The sequence below is a fragment of the Nelusetta ayraudi genome, unplaced genomic scaffold (genome assembly GCF_046127955.1).
Source record: "Nelusetta ayraudi isolate G7.1 ecotype Tasmania unplaced genomic scaffold, CSIRO-AGI_Nayr_v1 ptg000011l, whole genome shotgun sequence".
Classification (NCBI taxonomy): Eukaryota; Metazoa; Chordata; class Actinopteri; order Tetraodontiformes; family Monacanthidae; genus Nelusetta; species Nelusetta ayraudi.
In genome coordinates this window covers 7,927,780-7,942,994 of record NW_027466061.1, presented here as the reverse complement: position 1 = coordinate 7,942,994, position 15,215 = coordinate 7,927,780, and the positions used below count along the sequence as shown (strand labels likewise).

General features: G+C 39.8%; 2 protein-coding genes across 3 annotated transcripts; one reads left to right on the top strand and one right to left on the bottom strand.

Moving 5' to 3' along the window:
- Positions 1 to 1,285: 1,285 nt before the first annotated feature.
- On the bottom strand, positions 1,286 to 7,890 carry rnf167 (ring finger protein 167). 2 transcript variants are annotated; one of them, XM_076020452.1, is made up of 10 exons: positions 7,741 to 7,890; positions 6,135 to 6,265; positions 5,950 to 6,027; positions 5,730 to 5,867; positions 5,556 to 5,643; positions 5,354 to 5,444; positions 5,124 to 5,229; positions 3,755 to 3,848; positions 3,217 to 3,297; positions 1,286 to 3,102 (listed from the first exon to the last, which is right to left on the bottom strand). In XM_076020452.1, exons 2-10 carry the CDS (start codon positions 6,237 to 6,239, stop codon positions 2,669 to 2,671), a joined length of 1,215 nt encoding a protein of 404 aa, XP_075876567.1. In that variant the 5' UTR covers positions 6,240 to 6,265; positions 7,741 to 7,890; the 3' UTR covers positions 1,286 to 2,668. The 2 variants fall into 2 exon arrangements, with proteins under 2 accessions (XP_075876567.1, XP_075876568.1); XM_076020453.1 differs by lacking the exon at positions 7,741 to 7,890 and adding an exon at positions 7,065 to 7,589.
- Positions 7,891 to 13,575: 5,685 nt separating this feature from the next.
- LOC142884198 (olfactory receptor 52K1-like) lies at positions 13,576 to 14,752 on the top strand. The gene has a single exon (XM_076019717.1). It carries the CDS (start codon positions 13,673 to 13,675, stop codon positions 14,711 to 14,713), a length of 1,041 nt encoding a protein of 346 aa, XP_075875832.1. The 5' UTR covers positions 13,576 to 13,672; the 3' UTR covers positions 14,714 to 14,752.
- Positions 14,753 to 15,215: the final 463 nt, after the last annotated feature.

The following is a 15,215-nucleotide window of genomic DNA, read 5'->3' as shown; positions in this document are numbered from 1 at the left end:
TTAAAATCTCTTGTAAAAAAAAAAAGAAAAAGAAAAAAAAAGACACCCAAGTCAAAGAGCTATGATCAGTTCACACTGGCAATGGAAATACATTCTGAAAAGCTAAACTAATACGTCTGCTACTCAGGGTAAAATCTTGCACGTCATATGTTCATCTTTGTGAAGGTCCATTACAAAGTGTGAGGCCCCAGCAATTCATTACAGATATTTTCCAACCAAATACTGTGTTGATTGAAAATTTGAATGTGAATGCTTCATATCTGACCTGAAGCTATGATAGAAGACTATCATGGCTTTGGAGAGCGAGGCTGTCTGAGACAATCTGTGTTCCATCAAATTTAATGATTCTGTTGTGAATCAGAGTCCAATTATTTTACTGTTTAGTGTTGTTGCAGTGAATGTTGTAAATTGACATGTAAATGATAGTGAGCAAGAAAGTGAGACTATAGACCGAGTTCCATATCATTTATTATTTAACAAATCACACATTAAAATCAGCTCTCTACACATCCTACAGGTTGCCCCACCTGCTATTTACATGAACTGACTCTGTACACTCATTGTTTAAGTGTGATGAACTCGGCACATTCTTAGAGAGGGAAAAATAACAACAGAGGATTCTATTTTACAATATTTTTCAGAAATCAATGTCAAAAATCAACATTTGCAAAAAAGCAAAAAGGTACAATAAAAAAACAATTGAAGCATAGTTTGAGGAAAAGGAGATGTTTTACTTCACAAAACTATTGCCAACATGTTCAAATCAAAGTGTGACAGTTCAGCTTTTCACTTGATTATTAGTTAACCGTCAAGGTGCAATGCAATTACTTCACGGCCTGTCAAACTCGAACATGCAAAAGCCTTAATGACCAAATCCTCAGAAAAGGATAGTAGTTGCATCATGTAGTATTTCTTAAGCCATTATATGCAGTGGTGGTATATGGTGGTGTGTGTGTGTGTATGTGTATATATATATATATATATATATATATATATATATATATATATATATATATATATATATATATATATATATATATATATATATATATATATATATATATATGTATATATGTATATGTATATATATATATATATGTATATATGTGTATATGTGTATATATATATATATATACACATATATATATATATACATATATATATATATATACATATATATATATATATATATATATATATATATATATATATATATATATATATATATATATATATATATATATATAAAAAATACTACCTAAAATAATCAAAATGTTTTTTAGGTGGAGGAGCTTTTCTCTTTTCTTGCAGAGTACAGTAATGTCAGTCTTTGACACCATCGTGGAGAACTAGACATGAAAAAAAAATACAGTTGCAATTTAATGGTAATTTATCAAGTTAAACACTGTGCATATATTTAACAGTGTGGCTTAAACAAATGTTCTATGCCATTTTGACTTGGAACAAAAGCAGAGATAGAAATTCTCGTTTCTTTTCTTAAGCCAAAGGTGCAAATCAAGCAGTCATGAGCTGGCTATGTGTCATCATCACTAGCAGGACGTGTGAAAACAGGAATCTTTTTCTTCTTCTTTTTGTGTATTAAACTAAATTCACGTGCAAACCAGGGAGCATGATGAGGGAGCAGCCTTTCAGACTAAGTATTGATTACAGTTAAATGAGTGGAAAATAAATCTTTCCCTTTACTTTCCAGACAATTCATTAAGAAAAGAAACATGTAGAAGGTCAAAATAAGGCATTGCTTTTTCATCCTAAAAACACCACCAGGGTTCTAGGAATCAACACGTCATCATTCTGTTGTGTTAAAACTAGACATATCAAATAATCTGATTTCATAGACAAATATAAAGTTAAAACATTGTTCATTGTGTCATTTATCCAAAAAAAAAGCCTACTGACCTTGCTGCTACAAAAACAGTCATCGTGACAAACAAAAAGGATGCATTCTTCCTTGATTTGACCTCTAAATATTACCATTAAAAATGCCAAAGGAGCACAAATGGCAAACATTGTATAGCGCTAATTAAAGTAAAATAAAAACATGTGAAAGCTGGTTCTAAAGTATGAAACAAAAGCCGAAAGGATTAAATCATAGCATGACAGACATTTCCTTCCTCTTATATGTTCTTTAAAGATAGACACGAAACTGGGTGAAAAAAGGAACTGCGAAATAAAAAAATAATTAAGATGGCAGTGAGTCATCAGAACACACTGATTTTACATCTAAAAGTGTTTATAGTGTGTACAGAACGTTCGTTTGGTAAAACAGGCTTCCTTCACCAGAGCCACACATCAACATGGACAGGACATCAGATGGGTTCGGGTGGTGGTCTGTTCACTGTGTACAACATTGGTGCTTGGCTGTGGTCAAATTGTTAATCACGGGAAGAAATATTAAATGGAAAAACAAGAAGAAAAAAAAGTCGATGTGGGAGTGCTGAATTGATGTGAATGGATTTTGGATTTGTTTTTTTTAAAAGTGATGGATGTGCTTTAACACTGACGCTTTCTGCCATTCTTGAGTAAAATGTGTGGCGGAGCACACATCCGAAACTATCTTAAGGTACAGTGTGATAACAGTACGCCTGAAAACATAAAAGGATCCTTTGTTAGGGTAAAACAAAAGCGCCGCGGTCCAGTTTCCCCGTCTTCAGATCACTCCGCCGCGACTGATGAGCTGTGCCGTGTCGTCTTCAGAGTGGTGCCTGTCGTCGTCTTCGTCTGTGGTGTCTGAGTCCGAGTCCTCCTCTGGGGAGTGGTAGTCTTCGTAGCCCAGGATGGGGGACTCGAAATGTGCAGGGGAAGCCAGGCACTGGGCAGTGGTGGTGGTGGTGGTGGTGGTGGTGGTGGATGAATAGGCTCCTGGGCTGGTGGACGGGGAGCCCGGGTTGGAGGGTCGCAGCAGAGGGGTGCGCTCAGAGTCCCCCTCGCCGTCCGAACCCTCCTCCTCGCCGCGTCCTCCGGTCTCATCCTCCGACTCGGACTCGGACTGCTCCGGGTTTTTACGAGTGACGCGTTGCTTGCAGACGGGGCACGTCTTCTTGTTCTGTGTTAGCCAGGGGTCCACGCATTTGCAGTGGTAGGCTGAAAGATGGAGAAAAAAAAACATTGTCAGACATTTCTGTCTGATTCTTGTTTTTTTTTTTGCCTCTAACTAAAATGTCATCTTCAATGTTGAATATGAAATGAGATACATACCGTGTGAACAAGGCAAAACTCGCAGCTTGTCCCCCTCTTCGTACTCATCCAGACAGATTGCGCACACATCATAGTCGTCCCCTGTGACAGCGTAACACATTAAGTTAAATAAGTCTGAATCAAACAAAGAACTTTAGATTGAAAGATTTTTATTTATTTATTTTCCAGTTAACACAGAATGCAGCCATACTTAGAGGAAGATGATAGCGTATTGGTCAAATATATATGATGATGTGCAGACAAATATGTTCTCTGTATTTGAGCTGTCCATAGCCCCCGACTAGAGGGCAGCAAACTGGTCCAGATTTACTCCAATACCAAAACTCCAATAATTTAGTGAGGAGCACTGACTGAATATTAACCAAGAACACGCGTGATGGTGAGGAAACTGGAGCATCCGAAGGTAAATAACGTATTATCAACAGATAAAAAAGAAGCAGAATTCCATTACTAGAAAAATTATTCACTTCTGTCGTCCTTATATTTCTAAAAGTGCAGAACAGCTAATAGTAGAAAAACAAAGAACCCAATTTCTCACCCTTTCGGAACTTGTGCGTTGGGATCCTCTTCAGTTGCTCCTTAGACAAACGATTCTTCCTCAACCTCTTTCGGTATTGAACGCACCGTATGATCTGAACACAAACAAACACTGTATCAGCATTTGGAAACTACTTTGAAACTTCTGAAAAAAAGATGATTAGCCTTTGTGTTATGTGAAAAGTCACTCTGACACTATGGCTGACAGGCCGATACTGGTAATGAGTCTATGGAAGGTTAAAACATGGGAAAATGTGTTTGTTACCACTGTAAAAAGTTAAGCTATTCAAAGGAAAATGATCTTCTCTATACTTCAAAACACAACAAGGTCATTATTTTCCTGCATCCCCAAAGATTACCACTGTATGCTGTGGTTTGAAGAGGAACAAGAACAAGCAGGCATAATGTTGTTGCGTACAACGTTACTTAGGGCGTGTTTTCATTGCCTCGCCTCGCCTTGCCACGGTGTTAGGGTGTTTGTACTGGCCGCTACACGGTTGTAGGGGGTGCCGTTTTGGTACCTCTATCGTTGAGGGGCCAAGCGAGTCGAAGCGAGTTTAGTGGTGACGTAGCGACGAGCAGGGCACTGATTGGCTCAGTGTCCTCGTCGATGCCCCGTCGGAGCGGACATCCACGCCAACTCCTTCTTCGCAGCGCTCCGTGTCAGGTACATTTTACCGTGAATATAAGTAGGGGCAGGCAAACCAGGAATGCCCTCGACGTCGCGAGTGTGTTCAACCATATTCGCGAAAACGACCAGCGGCAAATGGCGAAGCGCTCGGAACAAATCGAGTTGCTCCTGCGTGAGGCGCGTTAAGTTAGGGAATCCGAGGAGTCTTGAGGCGAGAGGAAATACTGATTCATCGAGAGGACGTGGCTCTTCGCCGCGAGGAAGCCTCGAACACCACGGCATTTAACAACGCCTTCCTTGGCTTGCTAGCTCAATGCAGGCTATTTCAAATAAGTAGCAGGTGTGTTTACATTCTGTTTTTCTATTGTTCTTTAATAAATGCTATTTTCCCATTATATCTGTCTCGTCTTTACTTTTGGTGAAAATATAAAGGTTGCAGCAGGTATGAAACAATTTCTATTTTGTCCATTGCTACGATGTTGTGTGTCGTACAGAAATGATACTGACAAAAACATTGTCCCGCTTTACTGCGTCGACTCCGCCCACGGTCTCGTGATCACAGAGCCAATGAAAACACAATCGTACCGTGGCGAGGCGTGGCGAGGCAATGAAAACACGCCCTTATACGCTACACTTGTTTTGAGGTTTATCTTTGGTTTTAATAATGACTTTTCTGTAGGGTGACCATAGGTGACTTAAAAAACACTGCCAAATAGGATGTGTTATTATTATTACTTACCAGGACAACACACATGACAATTATGATCATGCCGACCACTCCGGTGAATGGAATTAGATAATAGGAGAGAGGAAAAGCAAACTCAGGTTTGAGGATCACATAGGCGCTGTAGAGTGAGAGAAGGAGCAAATTACTATTAGAACTTCAAACCGTGATCTGAGCAACCCACACAAACCAAATACTTTGGTTTGTTGTGGGTTTTTTTTCTGGATCTCAAGATATGAACTCACCCTGGTTCTGGAATGAAACGGTTCCTGAGATTCTGAGAGGCGTAGTAGCTGGTGAACACTGAGGGGATCTCAATCTCCTCAGCAATGGTTTCTGAAGGTTAAAGAAAACAATATGATACGAACGCTCAGAGCACCACATTTTAGCATGATATCATGTTAATCATGAGTTAAATATCATGCAGATTCAGGAGTAGAGAATTACCATTGCTGTAGTTCATATTTAGCAGGATTTCCGAATACATGTTGTGAATGATTGCAGCACTGTATCCCGCTTGTTGTGCATGCAGCACCTGAAACATGCACAACGTGAGACACCATGGGACACGTCTGCTTCATTAACAGTCCTCTGTACATGACGTCAGATCATAAGACTCACCTTTATATCAAAATTGCAATCGTAGCGTCTGATAAGAACAATGAACTTGGTGACGTTGGCATCATAGATGGGTGGCAACTGAGGAGGGGGGTCTATCGGGGTGCAGCCGTTGAGTGGACGGGACAGCACTAAAACTCCCTGTGGTGCACACATGATCTATCATCAAGCACTCAGGTTGAAAGATTTCAATGACTTTATTCCTCAAACATGTTGCTCTTACCATTAGTCCATCTTTTGGAAGGGAAGAACCAAACAAAGCCGGGAGGTCCTCAAACAACATGGAGGTTGTATTGCTGTACTGTTGTCAAGACAAATACATGAAAGAATTCACCTCATTTCCTCAAACACGAACTGGAGAAATACAATGAATTTAGTAAAAACTGACGATAGCTTAAAAGAACTCACAGCAAAGATATAGGCATACGTAGGGGAGGAAACCAGGGCCCAGCAGAAAAACACCCCAAAGACACTCCATTGAGCCCCCACGTTGCGCTCACCAAGGAGAAACATCCTTGGTTTCTTACACTGGCAATAAACTGTGAATGAGAGATGAAAGTTGTACATGATAATCAGATGATGATGAGGATTCACGCTGGCCGCCAATTGATTAGTCAGAAATTGAATGCAGAAAGGTGCATGAACATGCAAATCATGCACTTTTCACTAAGTCGCTGGGGTGCATTGGTTTGTAGTATGTCACTATAAGAACTGAGTAATCACTGTACTTACACTATTTAGCAAGAACAATAATTCCTTCAATGCAAGGTCTTGCAAACAAGTTCTTGCGATGTGCAGATTGATAAATGCATTGCATTAACTTAAGTATCAAAGGTGAAAAATACAACAATCAAATTTCAATAAAGAAAGAGATTCCATGACACGCAGTCATTGTAATAACTAAATATCAAGACACACGACAGTAGGACGGACTTATTAAGTCCAACTCAATCCTGAATCTGCAGCCTTAACCAGTTGTTAGCCAGCTTTCAATACAGAGGTCAGGCCAAGTTAATGTTTACGCAGGAAAAACTTAAAAGGTGTGGCAACATTGAAAGGGTTTGAAACAAACTCTGAACCATTAGTATAGTTTTACAAACCAACGACACGTGACAACAATCACAACGTGGTTGTTGTTATATTACATGTGTCTCAAGGTACGTGTTACCCAATTAGATGTGCAAATGCGTTTAGTACCACAGCACTGCTTTGCCACGTACACAGAAATCTAAAAACAAAAAAAACCCTCAGATGAGTAAAGCAGTAGCAGTAGTAAATGGGACAAAAGCGAAAACCACGTTCCTCCTCTGGTCATAACAATAAGCTTTCGCTACATACGAAGATGAAATACGGCCCTGTATGGCGCTAATGTTGAGCCATTCTGAATCCAATTGTCGAGTTTTTAAATTACGCTAACTCTCTTTGTTAAATCGACCTAAACCGCAGAGAACAAAGAATCTGCGACCGTCGTGTTTGACGCAATAGTCAACCTGTTCAATCGGCTAGCCAAACTCTCCACATGAGCGCCATTGGCAGCGTAAACGTTCTTACGGATCCAGTCAAGAAATACATTTGTTGGCAACTGGTGGTGGGTCAGCACCCATTAACCGGAAGACAGAGTTCGATGTTATAAGAGATTCGAACTAATATGACACATCTCTGATCTCATCGGGCCAACTCTGCGAAAAGAAAGCTACACCCAAGCTAGTATCCAGCTGATAAAGACGATCTGATCTGATCTGTGGTTTTGTAGCGTCACTTAAATTTGAAATATATCTTTTAAACACCCAACCTAAATCAGTAATCCGTTGGGTTTTCTAAACCACATGTCGTTACGACGTTAAGCCCAAACCTACTAATTCCAGTAGAAAACAAATATGGATGTGGACTGTTAGCTTTGTTTAGCATTCCTTAACCTCACGCTCAAGGGACGTAGAATTGCCATCGTTAAAAATAGCCAGTACTCTTTTGGTGTGGCATATGCTTCTTAAAACTCGTTTCCTCGAGTACAAACCAATAATATATTTGCCCGGCGAAGATGAGACACTTTTCCAGTGTTTTCGTTGGCGTCCACCCGCTGTGGAGGTTGTTTGTTATTGCTCCTTGCTCCCTGGTTCTTCCTGGTGTAATGGAGGCTCCACTCACCAGGATTGTGCACCACAGCGCCCCCAGGGGCTGGAATGACAATAAACTAGCTGGAAAGATGCACACCGGTTTTCGCTGCATTCAAATCAATAGATTGAGATCGGACCGGCTGCCACAGGTCACTTGCACCTTCAGGTCACTTTAATGCATGCGCTGGGATTTTTGACACGAAAGTGAAGGCCTCGGCTTCAAACAGTTTGTCATTAATCTGAGCGTGACTGAGAAGGGACACTGGTAGAACACATTCGCCCCTGTTATTCTGTAACACTGCCTTCAAGTGGTGACATTGCTGTACTGTCACATTTACATTTTAAAGGCAAATATTAGAGCCTAATATTCGTCTAATAAAATAGATAATAAAAAAAAATGAGTTTTTTTTTTTTTAATGAAAGTAGTGGTGTCCACTACGTTAAGAGAAGATCAAACACTTATCGTAGGTCGTAAGTATATTTTCTGTTCATAAATATTTCAAGCTTTGAGCAAAAAAAAGACAGATCAGATCTGTGAGTAAAAAATATAAAAAAATATTCTGATGTTTTTCTTATCAAAATACCACAGCACTCATGTTGCAGTCTAGCAACTGTCACTGCAAGGTTTCTGTCTTTGTCATGGCTGGAACCACGCCTTTAGTCAGGAATCATTTTAACTTGAATAAAGCAAAGTGTTTGTGGTTCCCTATCCAGATGGCTTACACTCTGGTCTTCTACAAAAATATTCCCCACATGACTTTTTCTAACATTGTGTTTGGCGCAGCAAAGTAAAATCAGCCTGTCCCACAGCACCATAGCGTAATCATTATCCAATTTATGCTGAATGATTATGTTAGCATAATGAAAAACAAGTGAAATGAAATGGATTTGATGTCATGCTTTTGAATCATTATCATTTCCCAGCATGGTGATTGTTTTACAAAACGATGTAAGGATTACAGGCTTTTGAATCCAAGATATCCTCATTGTACAGGGTGTTTTAAGAGCTCCCTCATAAATATTAATTTATTTAAATTAGATACACGCACCATATGTATAAAAAATAAATGAAAGCAGTTATGCCAATGTGTACAGCTCACTCACTGTAATCTACACAATATGCAAATTTAAGATGCATCAAAGTTTTTGCTGCATCTGTAAATAATAAAATGATTATTGACAAAGCTGATGAAACAAATCAAAACTTGGCTGCTGGGCTAAAACAGGATTTTGTTTAAAATGGAAGTAAATGGATAAAAATGTCTATTCTTCACTGAAACTGTCAGCCCGTGCCTGTTTGTTAATTACAAGGGAAAATAAAATCTATTTTTTATATATTATTATATAAAAAATTATATTATATATTATATTTGTTTTGGATCTCTGAATTCAATCTGTAGACATTAATTGCATAGAGATTGTTAAGGGTCCTGTGTGTAAAAATTTTAAGGAAGTCCCTTATTTAAAGGTCCAGTGTTTAAAACTTGGCTTGATTTATGATTTTTATATCAATAAAAGCTTAACATACTGCCCATAAATGCATTCATAAAAGAAATATACTTTTCATAGAAGAATTGACATAGAGCGAGGATTTTGCTCTTAGTTAGTTGCTAATCTGCGCCACCATTTTTTAAGGAAGCCCGCCTGATGGTGCCCTAAAGACAAATGCGGGCGTGCTTCTTTAAATACCAGGCATCCTTAAAAATTTCACACACTGGACATTTTAGATGACTCGCCTGACAGCGAGTTTTGTAGCAAGACCCTTGCTCTATGTATAGTCTTATATATATGAGAACTGTTCTGAGGATAGGAAAACTTGACTTTGTACTGCAATTATACATTTTTATTAATGTATTAATGGCTAGTATGTTAAGCTTTTACAAATATAAAAATCACAAATCAAGCTAAATTTTACACACTGGACCTTTACGTAGTAACTTCAAATGAATCTCTTAAATCCGTCATAATCACCATTATCATTGAGAAAGTGTATTTTAAGTGCTCATTAATGCTTGCAGATCTAGATAGGCAAAGAAACAACGTTTTTTTGCAAAATCTCTTTGCCTGTTAAAACAGGAATTTTAATTTAAATCATGGAAATGAAAATCAACAGCAAGCATTGTAGCTTAACGGCTGTCTACATCTGAAGCTTCTCTATTAAAGTGCTGGGCAGTCTTTATCCAGATGACCCAGGCACGCCTTCTCTGCAAAGTGAATGTTTAAAGTGAGAGAGCCGTGTGGCCCAAAAAATAAATATCTTTTGATAGTAACTAAAACGATCCAAGGATACATGTAAGAAACAGAAGAGACAGTTTAATGTCAGATTTTACTCCATGCCAACACAACTACAAAAACGTCCAAAAAACTGTAAGCAGTTAATTTAACATTACAAAGTGAGCAACAGAGAATTAAAAATTCTGGTTCTCTACATCAGGCCACTCGGTGCGCTTCGTCAAGTCTGTTGGAGTGGCCGGGCCAGGATTCTTGTCTTTTGGCCTCGAGCTCTCATAGAAAATGAGACACACAGCACCTGGAAATAAACAGCAGGACCTGTGTGTTAAATTAAAAGCACGCAATGTATTACCATCCTGAATCTGAGCGTCCGGAACTTACAAAAATCCCTTTCCGCAGCCCAGAGGTCCGAAGAACAGCTCGGTCGGCAGGCAAACCTTCCTACACACTCCGCTCAAGGAGGGGCAAGACCACGGGAACGATGCGGCCTCATTCTCCACCACTGTGGTTTCAAATCAGTGCACGTTTACACAGCTGAAAACATTTTCTTATGGGCAAAACGCATCGTGTTAAGACTTACCATTGAGCAGCAAGACAACCAAGAGCGTCAACACAACCAAGCGATAGCAAGCCATACTTGAGACTGATTGTGGTGTCAGCTAGGCAGTGTGGATTTGGTCAGGGAGGAGGACTGGTAGTAATCTGGAGCCACATACTGCTCACTAGGGGTTTATATTATGGAATTATAAGCATCCTTTGGGAAAATTACTTGTCTTAATCTAATTTTGAGAAAACCCATTCCAATCCCTGAGCCGCACTTGTGACTAAATGGTCATGAGACACTGAGGCAGGCAACCTCAAGACAGAGCTTGTTTATCAGCTGATCAGGAACACATGAACATCCTTAAACCTATCTTAGAATGGGGACAAGAGAACACAACCAGGCTTGGTTTTTTTTCCTCAGGAAGAGCATGATGGAACTCATTTATGTGTTACTGACAAATTTTTCGAGCATGGGAGTGTCAAGAATGGTGAGAATTTGCCCCTAAAACATGGAAAGAGAACATCAAAACGAAGACAATCCATGCATTTCACAAGGTATGTGAAATGCGTTAAAAAAAAATCAAACACACAAAGAGCAGCCAAGAGGAAATGCATCATTGTTGACGCACAAAAGAATCCAGTGCAGAGGTGAATTTCCCAGAGTTGGGTTAGAATGTGCGTCTTTTCTTCGGAGGAGGTAACCAGTGGCACTTACATAACATGCAGCATCCTGACTTACATGTGACTCACTCGAGTGGTTGGGTTCTGTCACCTTCACGGCATCCTGAATTTTAAACCCGGAGTGCAAAAGCTGCTACTATTATTAGTCAGGACTATTCTGGTGAAGGGCCACGGGCAGTGGACAGCATTTCTGTGGCTCCAAGCGCTGTGTCTTGTTAATTGCAGAGAGTTACAAGTCTGAATTTTAGTTGGTGCACTTTGATTGAGTTTGGAATTTTTGGGATTACCAAGATCTTGTACTTGACATCTGAGTGCCATGCAAGCTTATTTGACATCTGCAGTCAGATCCAGTGAAACACAACAACACAACTGAAATTAAAATACTGCCGCTAAGCAGTGTGCAGTCTCTCAGTGGAGAGAAAACGTGCAGCAGTGTCCGGGTGGAAAGGAGTGACTTCTTGTTGACATTTGTTCCAGCTCAAAGGTCACTACCCCTCACGCTGTTTCATCAGACTTTCATCAGGTTTCTCCAAAGGGAAGTTGCAACTGTTTATCTCTGAGATCTAGTCTCAAGGTGCTGCCTAAAGAGGCCTTGGCTAGCACAATCATTAATGTCTAATTGCTTTCCAGAGGAATAGAACCTACGAGGTGGACTAATGACCTCTCACAAGTGTTAATTGCAGAGAGTTACAAGTCTGAATTTTAGTTGGTGCACTTTGATTGAGTTTGGAATTTTTGGGATTACCAAGATCTTGTACTTGACATCTGAGTGCCATGCAAGCTTATTTGACATCTGCAGTCAGATCCAGTGAAACACAACAACACAACTGAAATTAAAATACTGCTGCTAAGCAGTGTGCAGTCTCTCAGTGGAGAGAAAACTTGCAGCAGTGTCCGGGTGGAAAGGAGTGACTTCTTGTTGACATTTGTTCCAGCTCAAAGGTCACTACCCCTCACGCTGTTTCATCAGACTTTCATCAGGTTTCTCCAAAGGGAAGTTGCAACTGTTTATTTCTGAGATCTAGTCTCAAGGTGCTGCCTAAAGAGGCCTTGGCTACCACAATCATTAATGTCTAATTGCTTTCCAGAGGAATAGAACCTACGAGGTGGACTAATGACCTCTCACAAGTGTGTTTATCCTTCTGAGACTTGCATCACCGCAGCTTTTAGCATTTGTCTCTGCTTTTGCTTTTTTCAATCAGTGAAAAATCGATCCTCAGCATGTTGTGCAGAAATTTATCTGAAAGATTGTGTGACATGTTTGTAAAGATTGGCACTCATTGATTTGTTTTAATATTTTAAAATATGTTATGAGCAAAATTTAGAAAGAAAAAGCAACCTTATACCACTGTTTCGTCACGTGTCTTTACGAGCAAGCAGCAAGAAGTCATTGAGAATCCAGACAAAGCATCATGCAAAAAGCTGCTCATTCTAACTGAATCAGTGAGTCCAAAGTTTATCACAATAGTTTTCTCTGCAACAACGAAACATTGTTTTTTGCTCGGACTGGATACATGGGGATTTATCTATTCATTTACTAGTGATGCTTTAACAAAAGCAAAAATGCTTTGGATGCTACTCTATGTCTTCCGCACAGGACACATTCTCGTTATTCACCTATAAACCAAATGAATCCACTCGGAATGTCCAAGAAAAGCCAGAAAGGAGAACATGTGGTTGAATAAAAATAATAATTTGTGGTTCTGAGGAGGGCATCCGAGATGTCAAGATCAGCCACCTCAGTGTGAGACAAGTTCAAAGAGAATTAAAAGCCTTCTTGTTTCTTTATAAGAAAAAAAACACACAAATTGCTTTCTTTTTGTTTCTTCAGTATGCAAAGTCTGGCTAAAGCTGAGCTTCAGCTGCATTGTTTTCATTTAGATATTAGCTGATTGGAACACGTGTTCAAACTACACTAAGGCTGCTGTGATAGGAACAAAATGTCCTGAGTTGACAGCAGAGGAAAGTTTGTGGTGGAGTAATGTAAATGTACAGAAACTCAATGGTCCCTGCAGTCATGTGGCTGTTGTTTTTATGCTTCCAATTCGTTTAACTTTTTCCCCTGATGCAGCTGATGTAAAGGTGCATGTTGTGTATTATTCTGATTCATAGAAATAAGAATGAGGAGCGTGTGCGCAGGCATACACACACACACACACACACACACACACACACACACACACACTCCAGTTCCCATGGAAACAGTGCGAGCCTCCCTTGGAGCAGTGTTAAAAGGCCAGTCAGGCTTGTGTGGCACACCGAGAGGACTTCAGCCATTCAGGTGACTGTCGCTGCCGCCAGGCTTCCTGATCGTCTCTTCTGATTGCACTTTATGTTTCATGACTTTACCCAAGCGCTTTCTCAAGTCGTTTTTAAATGTACAATATACTTTCTCTTTTCAGACCTGCTGTACCCAACATGAGCAACGAGACGACTCTCACTTTCATAATGACCGCATACGCCACCTTCGGAAACTACAAATACGGGCTCTTTGTCATCTTCCTTCTGCTTTATCTTCTCATTATGGCAGTGAACTCACTGCTCATCTCTGTCATACACCAAAACAAGGACTTGCACCAACCGATGAATATTTTCACGTGTTTGCTCTCTTTCAATGAAATGTACGGCAGCACGGCACTACTGCCTTCAATCATGTACTTCCTCATGGCCAGGATGCATGAAAGCTCTGTGAGGTGGTGCTTGGCTCAGGTGTATTTCCTGCACACCTACGCGGCTTCCGAGTTTTCCATCTTAGCACTCATGGGATACGACAGGTACCTGGCCATCTGCGACCCTCTGCACTACCACAGCATCATGTCTCAGTCGAGGATGGGCAAGCTTGTCGCTTTCACTGTCCTCTACCCCTTCTTTCTGTTTTCTGGTTTTTACTCACTGACCCTGCAGCTGAGCTTCTGTGGCAGAGTCATCCCAAAACTGTACTGTGTGAACATGGAGTTGGTCAAAAATTCATGTTCCAGTGTGTCGTACATAAGCATCCTAGGACTGTCTCTCATCATGGCCTTTGTTGTGCCCCAGCTGCTGCTAATTCTTTTCTCGTACGTGAAGATATCTCGTGTGTGTTGGAAATTAAAAAAAGAGTCCCGGCGTAAAGCCCTCAGGACTTGTGTCCCACATTTATTGTCTTTGTTAAACTACACAATCGGTTCCCTTTTTGAAATTGCCCAAACCCGGTTAGATATGAGTCACGTCATTGCAGAATTGCAAATCTTGCTGTCTTTATATTTTGTTGTCATTACCCCGGTTGCCAACCCTGTGGTGTACGGACTGGGCACTCAAATAACAAGAGTTCATTTAATGAAACTGTTTTTAAGACACAGGATTCTGCCAGCAAAGCCCGCTAAGCAGAGATTTCAACTTGAACACAGGCAGTCTCATGTTACCTGTCAAAAGCATTGAAAGCATCGTGCTTTAGTCTTGAAAGCATGTAGCCAAAAGACTCACTGTGTCATGTCTAGATATGAGAAATTCACTAGAAATTACTATTTCTAATAAGTTGATTCTTTTAATTAAAGACACATGGCGCTGAAGTAGTACTTAGTATTTTTGATTTATATATGCTTTCTATAGCTTGCTAAAAATTGTATTGAAAATATTATAACTATTTAAAATTGCCAGATGTAAAACAGCAGTAGCATATTTTTAATTTTCTATTCCTTATTTACATATGCGTTGTTGTGCTTGCCATAAAATAAAGGATAATCTAGCGTAATGAATTGTGTTTTGTTATCATTTGGCAGGTCAATGAAAGTTCTGTTTCCTTAACAAATGCATGATCTAAAGCAGCCAGTGTGTCTATTCTGCCACCAATTTGGTTTGATTTGATTAGTTCTTTTTTTTTTTCTTCTAAATGTGTGTCATGTTTTCCTTGACACAACCTTTGAACTTCTCAGTCTTTTTC

Coding starts and splice junctions, on each gene's coding strand:
- LOC142884198 (XM_076019717.1), top strand. CDS start 13,673: ATGTACAATATACTTTCTCTTTTCAGACCTGCTGTACCCAACATGAGC.
- rnf167 (XM_076020452.1), bottom strand. CDS start 6,239: ATGTTTCTCCTTGGTGAGCGCAACGTGGGGGCTCAATGGAGTGTCTTT. Junction 5,445..5,555: donor AAATATGAACTACAGCAATG/GTAATTCTCTAC, acceptor TTTAACCTTCAG/AAACCATTGCTGAGGAGATT. Junction 3,298..3,754: donor AACGCACAAGTTCCGAAAGG/GTGAGAAATTGG, acceptor ACGCTGTCACAG/GGGACGACTATGATGTGTGC.